This window comes from Salvelinus alpinus, chromosome 11 (assembly GCF_045679555.1).
Source record: "Salvelinus alpinus chromosome 11, SLU_Salpinus.1, whole genome shotgun sequence".
NCBI classification, from domain to species: domain Eukaryota; kingdom Metazoa; phylum Chordata; class Actinopteri; order Salmoniformes; family Salmonidae; genus Salvelinus; species Salvelinus alpinus.
Window position 1 is genome coordinate 29,823,626 of NC_092096.1, and position 12,913 is coordinate 29,836,538.

Genomic DNA, 12,913 nt, shown 5'->3' on the forward strand with positions numbered 1-12,913 from the left:
CAACACCTACCTACTGTGTTCACCAAGGCCTGGAACATTCTGTTCCAACCCAAACCACTTCTCCTGTTTACCTAGAACTAAACATCTCCCTGGCCAGTCTCTACAAATACCAATGTATCTCAGATTCTCAGGTGTTTTGGATTATAAATAGGGTCTTTACACCTGTTTGTTGACCTGCTCCTCAGTATTGAAATAATTCATGGTTGCACTTTAGTTGGCTAGTCCACCTGTAGATGCTCTACAGACTATTAGTAACATTTTAATCTATCTTCTAGCTCTATCCCCAACCTTAACCCTTACCCTAACCTTTAGTCTAAACCTAACAAGCAGTAGCTGTTCAACAGATCGTTTGTTGATAATATGACACTCCGGACTATCCAAACAGAGTGACCCAATTCATCCCTTAGTATTATTTTAGTCTTCTGTGAGTCTATGGAGGTCTGTCAACACGGACATTCAATCAATTCATCTCCACTTCAGACTCTTCCGTTCCAGGAGTATTAAACGATAAGGTGCATGATGAACGCTGACTCCATAACACAACGTTGTGTTTTCCCTTCCAGAGAGTGTGTTTTTGCTGGAAACTGATCACCCCAAGAGCCTCCTGGTGTTCGGCGTCTTCACGTCCACAAGGTGAGGCCAATGGTAATATTGCTCGAGCCTTAGTGGCTATGCTGACTGGCATGGCAGCACCGGATATCATTAGGAATGAAGCAGACATGACAGGAGCTCCTGGATAGAGACCCCCAGTATCACCTTACTGTAGCATTTAATTTCTTTATTTAACTAGGCAGGTCAGTTAAGAACAAATTCTTATTTACAACGACGGCCTACCCCGGCCAAACCCGGACGACGCTGGGCCAATTGTGCGCCGCCCAATGGGACTCCCAATCACGGCCGGATGTGATGCAGCCTGGATTCAAACCAGGTACTGCAGTGACGCCTCTTGCACTGAGATGCAGTGTCTTAGACCACTGCGGGACTTGGGAGCACACTCTAGTGACCTGCATGTTGTACCAGAGGAGGCTGGTTGGAGGAGCTATAGGAGGATGGGCTCATTGTAATGGGATAAATGAAACGGAGTCATACATGTGGTTACCATATGTTTGATGTGTTTGCTACTGTTCCATTCCAGCCATGACAATGAGCCCATCCTCCTATAGCTCCTCCCACCAGCCTCCTCTGCCACTACAGTATTTGGCTCATTGACTTAACTTTACCATACTGTTCGCATTTCATTGATCACTTTTCCTAATGTACTAGTAATGCAGTTAGTGAGCTCTGCTTCCTTTCGCAATGTTGACAGCAAGTTCATTATGTATGAGTATCACCATGTAGTACCTCTGGTGTTTCCTGAGTTCTACTGTTACTGTATATGGTAACTCAGACACTATATGTGTTCAATAACTTTATTTATCATCCAGGGCTTTTGCAGGATGGCTATGGATGCCTGTTATGTGTACTCACTGGTTTGTATTCACTAGGAACTAAACGGAAGCAAATGCGCAGAAACAGGAAGGGAACTATCAATAAGAAACATGTTTTATTTACATTGCAAAACATTTTGCTATGGTGTGCACTAATGAATACAACCCTGATTTCTTCAATCATCAAGGCTAATTGGGCAGTATCTAGATCAGGGTTACTCAACCTTGTACCATGACCCTTCCATAAATCCTAAGGAAACACTTGTATCTTTTAACCCGGCCATTTGAGACTCATCCTCTCTCTATAGCCAACACAAACAGCTTGTAGTCTCCATGTCTCCAAGCAATCTCTCGCTCTCGCTCTCTCTCGCTCTCTCACTATCTGTCTCTCTCGCTCTCTGTCTCTCTCGCTCTCTATCTCTCTCGCTCTCTGTCTCTCGCGCTCTCTGTCTCTCGCGCTCTCTGTCTCTCTCGCTCTCTCGCGCTTGCTTTCGCTCTGTCTCTCGTGCTCTCTGTCTCTGTCTCTCGTGCTCTCTGTCTCTGTCTCTCGTGCTCTCTGTCTCTCGTGCTCTCTGTCTCTCGCGCTCTCTGTCTCTCGCGCTCTCTGTCTCTCGCTTGCTCTCTGTCTCTCGCTTGCTCTCTGTCTCTCGCTTGCTCTCTCTCGCTTGCTCTCTCTCTCGCTTGCTCTCTCTGTCTCTCTTGCTCTCTCTCTCTCTCTCTCTTATTTATATATATATATATATATATATATATATATATATATATATATATATATATATATATATATATATATATATATATATATATATGAATCTCCAACACAGTCTGTAGTCTCTATGCAACGTTGTCATTCCTATCAGCACAATGTGTTTCTTTCTTTTGCTCCTTCAGGCGTTCTCCTCTGTTTCCCTCGCTGAACAAAGGCTCTCTCTGTATTACTGATGGTCATGTGGTTTTTATGCTCTGGTCCAAACCACATCATATCCTTCTGGGAATGGAGCAAGAATGGGGCAAGTTGGGTAGGACGAAGTGGGGTGGCAGTAAGCTTCACCCGGATTTGATGGCTTGGATATCCTATGAACAGCGGGGTTTAAAGGACTGTGATGTTTAACTGGATGGATCTAGGGGATTCTGGGATGTCAGTTATCTACATCACACTGACCGCCGGAATGTGTGTGTGTCGTTTCCCACAGCTCAGTGTTTAAGGGCTCGGCCGTGTGTGTCTACAACATGGCAGACATCTTGACAGTCTTCAACGGGCCGTTCGCTCACAGAGATGGGCCGAACTTTCAGTGGGTGGCGTACCAGGGACGGATCCCCTACCCCCGGCCTGGAACAGTGAGTTTAGGATCTAATATCTGTATTGAACTCAAAATAAGACAATTTCTCCAATGCAAATGTACAGTTCCTTGTTGTTCTCCTACACAGTATCTACTGTGTCTATCAGTGTGGTTGAGGAAACAAGGTCAGAGAAACATTAATCAATGAGGATGAGGACAGCAGAGTTCAGGGTCAGGGGTAGGCTTTCCCTTTCTGTACCTTTGTCACAGAGTTGAGTGGTAGGGATTTATTCACCTCTATAGCGTCTCTCCTCTTTCTCCCTCCCTCCAGTGTCCAGGCGGAGCCTTCACCCCTCACATTCAGAGCACCAAGGAGTTCCCTGACGACGTGGTGACTTTTGTTAGGAACCACCCGGTCATGTTCAACCCTATCTACCCTGTGGGCAGGAGGCCCCTGGTGGTCAGAACGCAAGCTGACTACAAGTACACCTCCATCGCTGTGGACCAGGTGACCGCCGCAGACGGGCACTACCAGGTCCTCTTCCTGGGCACAGGTTTGTACTCAACGGTACATCCTTATTGATCTATTAGAGACAACTAGCACCCATTCCCACCACACAACATACACACACCACAGGCTGGGAGCAGCACAGGGTCAAGCCTGTACATCGCCTACATCCGCACCTAAGTAGCTGTTTAGGATGCCTGTTCAGGATGCCTGTTCAGGATGCCCTCAGACTAACATTCTCATATTCCTCGTCTCGCCACTTGTGTTCCATAACCATCAGAGTTACACTTTAAAGAGCTCTGACTAATGCGGTGGGTTATATGAGTGGGATGCTTAGTAAAGAGTGTGACATCGTCCATGATGGAGCATCCATGTTGGCTACGGATGCTAATAGATCTCCAGGCCCCAGCATGACAGCCTAAACGACCTGTTCTCTCTGTCACCAGGGGGTGGCGCCACCACAATGCCCTCATTATACATAACCCACTTAATTCCATTTTATTCTATATTGCGTTAATCCATCTCTGCTCTCTCATGCCATAACGCAGGCGTTTCATAAGCAAACTATTACAGAGGGGATATGAACTCAAGATAAGTAGTCAGTCTCGCTCTTCGGGGAATAGAACAATAGACTACACTATAACGAGCTGCATGAGAGACAAATAGACGGTCAGGAGGGCGATGCAGCCCACTGGGTGGAGGAAGAGGAGGAAGAGGACAGGTCTGAGCAACAGAGGGGCGTGTGGAGCTGGCTGTACGTCCTGCAACCCAGGGAGCCTCTCTCCTTTCTCTCACCCACAGCTGTTTATGTTTATCAGCCTTCCAGTCCTCCAAGATTCCTGAAGACATGCCAGTAATGTCAGACTGCAGGGCGGAGAAGTGGGGGCTTTGTTTCAGGGATGTGCAGAGTTTTTTTTCAGTGATTTCCAGGAGATCTTGCTGTAACTCTCCTCCCTCTCTCTCCCTAGCTAACTCCTGGACAAACATAGTTCTGCCCCTTTCCGTGGCCTTTGTCCGTTCTCCTCTCTGTGGGTTCTAAAGCTCACAAACCCACAACTGACTTGACTGTGGATACCGGTCACAGCAATCGTGTTAAATTCAAACCCAAATATGTGTGAGGAGAAGAGCCAGCTCTGTATTTATTTACTTTTTCATTCTAATTTTGCTAGCCATTCTAATTTTGCTAGCCATTCTATTTTGCTAGCCATTCTAATTTTACTAGCCACATGTGTCAATGTTGGGTCTGTGGTGAGGTTGGTGTGTGTGTGTGTGTGTGTGTGTGTGTGTGTGTGTGTGTGTGTGTGTGTGTGTGTGTGTGTGTGTGTGTGTGTGTGTGTGTGTGTGTGTGTGTGTGTGTGTGTGTGTGTGTGTGTGTGTGTGTGTGTGTGTGTGTGTGTGTGTGTAGGGGTTTGTGCCTGTGAAGTGGTTGTCCAACGACTGTCTCCATTCTCTGACGTGTATATGGAACTGATAGATGCGCACACACACACATTTCAAAACAATAACATGTAGTATGTCAATTGTGAATTATTTTGTCTGTAATGTCTTTTTCGTTATGTGTTGGCTAATGGGGATCCTAATAAATCAAATTAAAATGTCTCTCTCTGTGTGTGTGTGTCCTCAGACAAAGGGACAGTGCAAAAGGTCATCGCTCTCCCCACAAACCGCTCCCTGGACCAGGATCTGATACTAGAAGAGCTGGAAGTGTTTAAGGTTTGAATTCTCTCTCTCTCAATCACAGACAGACAAATGTCTCTCTCTCAAATGCAGACAGAATAGGAGCTTTTGGCTTTTTCACAAAGGGTCGCAGTACTACTAAGGGAGGAGCATTCAGGAGAGTGATGACCCGGGCACTAGACCACCACACAAGACTGATGGGAAGCATACTGACATTAGAGGGCGATGCCAGTCATCCATACCAACCCTCACACGCTCTGGTTTATCTCAGCCTGATAAACAAAGCAAGTTATCCGTGTGATCAAGGCCCAGCCAAGCTTTAATCTCTCTCTGCACCTGGACGACACCGGTCTCCCACTAGTGTAGTTTTACATGTCATAGAGATCTCACATAGTGTTCCTACTAGTGCCGCGCGGTGGAAGGTGATGTGGAATTCAATAGGATGTTAGATAACCTGAGTGTTGGTAAAAAGATCCCTACACAGAATGTAAAGGACCAAATGTATTTCCTAAGATTTCCGGTGTGCAACAAGGACTAGCTCAATCACACCTACAGTCTTATGTAATATGACATGATAAGATAAGAAAGTTATTATGGTCCATTACTTTTATGACATTGGGTCACAACATTTGTTACATAAGATTATTGACATTGTGGCATGTTTCTCTCTTCCCAGAACCAAGCTCCAGTGACAAACTTGAGAATATCTTCCAAAAAAGTTAGTATATACAAGCAGTGCTTAATGTATCTCAATATTGTTTCAAAATGCTTCTGATTAGCTCATTGCTATCGCCTAATGCAATAGTTTATTTTCTGCATTAAAATTGTGACTCAGCCGGAAAGCCAGCTAATAAGCCATAATTGTCCATGAGCTTAACTTAGTTAAGTCACTCTTCCACTTATTAAAACAAACAGTGTGGTTGACATTTGAACTGTTTTGCCTTGCAGCAACAGCTGTACGTAAGTTCAGAGCACGGCGTGTCCCAAGTGTCTCTGCACCGTTGCCATGCCTACGGCTCAGCCTGCGCCGACTGCTGCCTGGCCAGAGACCCCTACTGTGCCTGGGACGGCCTGAGCTGCACCCGCTTCTACCCCACTGGCAAGAGGTACGGTACTACAGACCCTGGTTTGGGTCAACATCAACAGTACAACACCAACTGTGAGAAAAGACCACTCTAAAGCAAACCGAGCGGCACAATTAACATTTGACAGTGTTATTCCACTCTATGGTGCAGTCTGCTTTTACCCGTAAAACATTGGTGCTGAGGACCCAGGTTGTTAAGGGTTACGGTATAGGGCAACACTTCACATAGCTTAGGTGTTATTCATGGGGACTTAGTTGGGAATAAAGACAAGTCATTATACAGCTCTTAGTTGTTTGTTTGGTTTTCCCAAAGATATACATACTGTCACAAGCCGGCTCATAACCTGTGACAAAAATGAGGAGACACGAACAACAGGTATAGGCCAATTAAAAATGTTCTTTATTATAAACCAAACACTTAACTTTAAACTAAGAAAAAGGAATGAGGTGTGGAAGTATCATAATGTAGGGTGTATGTAAAGTGCATGGATGCGTGAATCGGTGTGTGTGAATATGACTGAGTGAAAACTATGCAAAACTACAAAGGAACAAACAAAACAGGATCATACCTGGAGGAGCAGAGAGAGAGAGAGAAGTGATTAGTGAAGCAGTTTATACCCTGAGCCCAGGTGGCTCCAATCACTAACGACCTTCCTCTGCCTGCAGGAGGGACCTGCATGCACGTCCTAGCCTGTTACTGTAATTACTTAGCTAGTTTATTACACTGGTATAAGGCAATGTATTAGGCTGGTTATACAATGTATCTGCAGGTCAGAATGATAACATACACTATAGAAAACATTAAGAACACCTGCTCTTTCCATGACCAACTGACCAGGTGAATCCGGGTAAAGGCTAGGATCCCTTATTGATGTCACTTGTTAAATCCACTTCAATCAGTGTAGATGAAGGGGAGGAGACAGGTTCAAGAAGGATTTTTAAGCCTTGAGACAAGTGAGACATGGATTGTGTATGTGTGCCATTCAGAGGGTGAATGGACAAGGCAACAGATTTAAGTGCCTTTGAACGGGGTATGGTAGTAGGTGCCAGGTGCACCGGTTTGTGTCAAGAACTGCAACGCTGCTGGGGTTTCCACGCTCAACAGTTTCCTGTGTATAAATAATTGTCACGCCTACTCCCGCTCTCCCTCCCTGGCGCTCGAGGTTGCCAGGCTGCCCAGCACTACACACTCCTGCCACCATCATTACACACACCTGTTTCCCTCGTCACACGCATCAACGGTTCATTGGGCTCGACTGGACTCAATCACCTGCATTCATTATCCCTCCCCTATATCTGTCTGTTCCAGAGGTTGTTCCCCGCTTCAGCATTATTGTTGCCATGTCGTTCTGTTCCCCCTGTTCTGACACTGTTCCTGTCCTGTTCCTTGTCTGTGTTTGGTATACTCAGTGTATACACCATGTGTTCTTGAATTGATCCAACCATAGCTATAACACAGCCGTAGCACAGTGAGTGATACCGTTCTACTTTGAACAGTCCCCCCTCTGGTTTCCCTCCTCACCGGCTGCTCAGCTGCCATTTCAGTCAACCACAGTTCAAGTATAGCTTGGTTATCGAACAGAGGCTCTGCCCCTTTACTCCACAGAAATCCTGCTGGAAATGTGCCTGCTGTTTAAGCTCTCTCCCTGTAGCTGTTGGATGGGATGCGACTGAACCATATGGTGGAATAACACTGTCAAATGTTCCTCACACCGCTGTGTCTGGCTCAGTGGTCCTTCCTCACTGTTGATATTATGAGATTTTCATAATGGGCTGGAGGGTTGGTATAACCATGTTTCTAAGCTACTGGGCTTTGTGAAAGGTATTTATTCTCCAACTAGTTTATGTAGGCAATGAAACTAGATATACAATATATTTGACAGGATTCAACGGTTAGGCCACTTCACAGTACATAGTATATATATATATATATATATGGTACTGTATTGTGGCATTGGAAATATTTATGGATGGTTATGGTTTCTATACAGAAGGAGCAGAAGACAGGACATCATCCATGGCAACCCACTGACTCAGTGCAGAGGATTCAACCTGAAAGGTATGACAACATCCAGCCAACATGCACCAAATGCCTGAGAAACCCACAGCTCTGTTGAATTTGCCAACAGCGGGCATTGGTGTGCTTATCCATTTATCTGATTTCCTCGACTCATTTGTTATGTGGCTAGTCTATCCCAGCTGTACTCATTTTACTCTAAAAGAGTCTAACACAGATTCGGTTGGTTTATGGGTCATTTGAGTTCAGGTGTGTGTGTGTGTGTGTGCGTGCGTCCGTGCGTGCGTGCGTGCGTAAGCAAACAGACTATACAGAGATGATTCACTCAATCAGCTGTCGGCAAGTGGTCTAACAAGGGGAGGCGCTACGGTCCTCATAGTGCCACATTCCAGTATAAGTCTGTGTAAATGAACATATGTCATGGGACTAAACCATATGGTCATTGGTGCTAATTAGTCTATACCCTGTCATCCATCCAGCATGGGGATGAGCTAGTTCGCTGGGACATAAACATCAGATGGCAATGCTGTCAGTTAAAGACCAGGTCAACATAGCTTGTTCTACTATACAGATATGAAGTGCATCTCAGGGGGAATGCAATCTGACAAACAAGCATACATGGGGGATAATCTTAACTTGAGTCAAATTTCTTTAGTACATTGAAGTCAATAGGAGACTAATTGAAAATTAGACTTAAGGGTACGTTAGGATTTGCCCACTAGTGACTGGGAGGGTTTGGTTGTACTGCAGGTGTCACTAACCCTCAGGTCAACTTTTGATCCTGACTCTTGGGACCTACATCATCCTGTTGTGTGGTTAATGTCTGTCAATGAGTTGACGTGTGTGTGAAACACCCTTGTTTCAGCGTACAGGAACGCGGTGGAGATGACCCAGTATGGGGTAAAGAACAACACCACCTTCCTAGAGTGTCTTCCTAAGTCCCCTCAGGCCTCCGTCCGCTGGCTCATCCACAGAGACAATGACAGGAGGAAAGAGGTCAGACAACAACTTCCCGAGTCAAAGTCAATTGAGAAGCTGGGTTGAACCATAGAAATGGAATGATTCATTCTGTGTGTTCAACGTCAGAGCTGGCTCAATTCCGACTCCAGTTTCTTGCAAATCAATGACGTTTTAGACAAAAATGTAATCCCATGACGTGAAGGAGGATTGAGTAGGTATCGTTGTTCCTCAGTCAGTAACACACGGGACTGAGTACAAAGGCTGTTGACGGTCGATTACAATATCAAACACGTCATTACAATCGAATGATTGTGTCGAATGCCTTGATCTAGTTGGAACTAGATCAAGGAATTCGACACAATCCTTTGATTGCGATGACATGTTAGTGATCTGATATTACTTCAAACACGTCACGCCTCGGGGATGACGTTGCAAAGTATTTATTGTCTGTGTAACAAGGTAGTGATATACTGTAGATCAGATGTGATATGGGACCTAACTAATGAGTCTATTCTCAACGGGGGAAACATTTCACATTACTGACACCCTCTAAGACTTCCTGCTGCCCATCAGGCCATGAGCAATGATACGGGGCTGTGCAAAGAGAGCACCTGCTCTTTGATAAAGATTCACATCTTTTACAGATTTCGCTGTTTATAGCTCATGCATAATATTTATATCAGAGATTCTATGAAAATGAGTACTCAAGGTGAACTGTTTAAAGACGTCCTCCAGCGATGTTTGACCTTTTACTGTTGAAAAGCGATATCCGCAGTATACATACAGTAAAGGACACACTAGAGGGTAAAAAATGTATGTTTTCAGCTAAATTGTGTTTTTTAGACACAACTGCAAACTTCAAGGAGCAGGACATTCATGGCTGATGGGAAGTCGTGATGTCATGGGCCTCCCCATTGCTTGAGGAACAATAGAGAACAAAAGAGGAAAGCCTCCCCCCTTCCTTGTGCTATGTCATGAAATATCTAGACCACCTATTGAGATGTGCCTTACGTTAAGTAAATCCAGTGTTAAATGAGGTGAAAAGGAGACTGGAGTGCCACTTTAAGTTGATTTGTCTTTGCTCGATTTACTTGACTATAGATCATGCTGTGGGATAATGTGTTATTCTATAGGACAATTAAGACCATTCTGCTGACACCTCTCTTTCCCCCTGCCAGGTGAAGCTGGGTGACCGTGTGGTTGCCACTGACCACGGCCTGCTCATCCGCTCCGTTCAGCTGTCCGACCAGGGCCTGTACTATTGCCTGGCCACAGAGAACACCTTCAAGCGCACCGTGGCCAAGCTCCGCCTGCGTGTCCTGAGTGAGGCCATGGTGTCAGTGCTGATGGACAAGCAGCAGTCTCCCTGGGCCTGGGCCAGCACCCTGCACCCCAAGGCCCTGCTCTCAGCCTTCAGCCCTGCAGAGAGCCTGGCCATACAGCAGTACTGTAAGGAGAGAAAGCAGCTCCAGAGCCTGCAGGGGGCCAGGCAGCAGAAGGGGATGAAAGGAGGGCCTCCTCTCCGGGGAGACATGGCCAAGCTCAAGCCCCTGCTAGACCTCCGGAAGAGCCGCAACCGCAGGAACCACCTGGAACTGCCTGATGATGTTTGACTGGGGGAGACAAGGGGTTAATAGGGCTGTGGAGGGGGGGGGGGGTATACATGAACACACACACCTGGCCACACACACAACCCCCGAGCTCCCACCCTGCCCAGAGGCAATGGACCTGAACTGAACACTTCCCCAGCTCCAGCTACTGTAGGTTTACAAGGAGAGAGTGGGACTCACCCTACCTGGGGCTGTCTGTAGTCTTATATGCATGAGGTACAGTGACCAGATGACTGTGATATACATGCACACCTCACATCCTATCACACTCGCCAATTAGACAGAGGTGTAAGCCCTGACCCTGGATCAGGACACTTGGAGATGTGTGGATTTAGGCATCGGGTTCAGGTGTCGTAGGCTACATACACAGGATGACTTACTGCATTCAATGCTGCTCCCATAGTTCTATGATAATACTTGCCACACATATATACTGTAGTCACGCTATACAGTAGGCAATGGTCTGATAGCAGTATTGTAGTATATTGCAGTGTAGACATTTACAGCATGGGGAAATGCATCAGGCAGCATGTAATGGCTTAGTATGGATGGATGGATGTCTGGTCCAAGGATAACAAACCTGGAGTTACAGATGGTGAAGATTGTGATTGAGTAGGGAAATCATTGGCATATTAATTTGTATATCCAAGAGGAGTGTTTCATAGGGAGCACCCTAGCTGTTTACACTCTGCTCTGCAACTGTACATTGACTCATATTCATCCATATGAACACTGTTTACAACTACCACCTATTACAGTTTTACATTTGACAAAACGACAGGGCTATCGTCAAAATCAGAAACAAATCTCTCATTGTATGACCCGTTTCTATGTTCACGTTGTAGCTCTGTCTCTATGGAGGAACTCTATGCCTCCTAACACCAGATAAAATAGCAGCCCTGCCTATACAAAGGGCATATTGTCCATACTAAGTGGTCCCAATAAAAAATATTCCAGCCTTGGAAATTAAAACATAGTGGCTAGGCCAAAGTACACCTCCAGCTCAGCTGCCAACCATATGGACAGTACCGTTACACTAGAACATGTAGCGCTGTGTGAGCAAAGAACCTTCGTTGGGAGGGGTTCTGCTCAATTTATTACAGGAACACTGGCAAGACCACCCTACATGTTCACAATCCTTACTCAGTCATTTTCTAAACATCACGTTTAATAGGACAAAGGTCATGTAAAATGTTAGGTCACAGCATCCTTACATTCAGTCTTCTTTCCTGTATTTATTCACGTTACTTGGAACATGTATGTTCTTAAATGGTACGGGACATTGTGCCATACTGTACAAGTATCTCTTCGATAGTGTATGATACTGTGTTATCAGCACATAAGGATGTTAATGTATATAAAATCCATCTAAACTTTGTGGCTATTTGCAATACATCGCAGGATTGGTTTTATACCGATGGAGTATAGCAGTCACGCACATCCTAGCTTTTGTATTCAGGTACATACACTCCTGATTTTGGGGTTTGCATTTTCTTGATCCATGATTTGATGAGATATATTTAATCTCCTTACTGAGTTTTAATTTCACGTACAGCAAGACAGACATGCACGATCAAAAATAATCATGATGAACATTTAACTTGAATATCATTCTAATCATTTTGAATAATGCATTTAATTCACAGTTTGTGCGATGGTCAGATTGGCACTCTCTGTTTTATAAAGTGTGAATAGCTCTTTCCTGTTTGTCTCAGAAGTATAGTCTGTGTAGATATATTCATGGTTGGTATGTGTACAGAGTGTTTTTCATTCTATATTTTCATCATAACTTATGTCATTGTGTCCAGTTTTTGTGGATCTGCGCTTTTGAATGTGACCCTAGTGTATATAATTTAACACATCTCATCAAATATTCTCGACCGTATCTGCAAATCGTAGAGATATATTTTCATTTTGACAAAATATTTTTTAAAGGTCTGGCTTTTCCTTAACATAAATCTCTAGACTGACGACTCGTTTAAGTTTTGATCAATTCAAACTTTTAACAAAGTGTCGTCATAGTGATGTTCAATGTCATTTCCATGTTATCATAAAACTGGTGTATTTCTATTTATTAACGTCATGACAGCCTGAATAAATGCATTTAGAAAGTACTTTGAATTTCATACATTTTGGTTGTAAGTAGTCATAGATGAATCTGACAGGAGAGGAACAGCAGGATCATTCCAATGAGCAGTAAGTCCCCATATTTCACTTATCTCTTCAGATGTGATACACTTTCACCGTTCACAGTCACGCTTAGGAATTACATCGATTTATTGAACGTAGGAAATTCATATCAGGTTGTTGGCACCTTAATTGGGGAGGACAGGCTTATGGTAATGGCTGG

At 44.7% G+C, this 12,913-nt stretch overlaps 1 protein-coding gene across 1 annotated transcript in view; it reads left to right on the forward strand.

Moving 5' to 3' along the window:
* LOC139533907 (semaphorin-3C-like) overlaps positions 1–12,677 on the forward strand; it is a 49,621-nt gene extending 36,944 nt beyond the window's left edge. Inside the window, exons 10-18 of the mRNA XM_071332389.1 lie at positions 564–633; positions 2,621–2,765; positions 3,039–3,261; positions 4,840–4,928; positions 5,569–5,610; positions 5,841–5,998; positions 7,968–8,035; positions 8,859–8,989; positions 10,132–12,677. Coding sequence (XP_071188490.1) covers positions 564–633; positions 2,621–2,765; positions 3,039–3,261; positions 4,840–4,928; positions 5,569–5,610; positions 5,841–5,998; positions 7,968–8,035; positions 8,859–8,989; positions 10,132–10,566 — 1,361 coding nt within the window. The 3' untranslated portion in view covers positions 10,567–12,677. The remainder of the gene's footprint in view (positions 1–563; positions 634–2,620; positions 2,766–3,038; positions 3,262–4,839; positions 4,929–5,568; positions 5,611–5,840; positions 5,999–7,967; positions 8,036–8,858; positions 8,990–10,131) is intronic.
* The last annotated feature ends 236 nt before the right edge of the window (positions 12,678–12,913 follow it).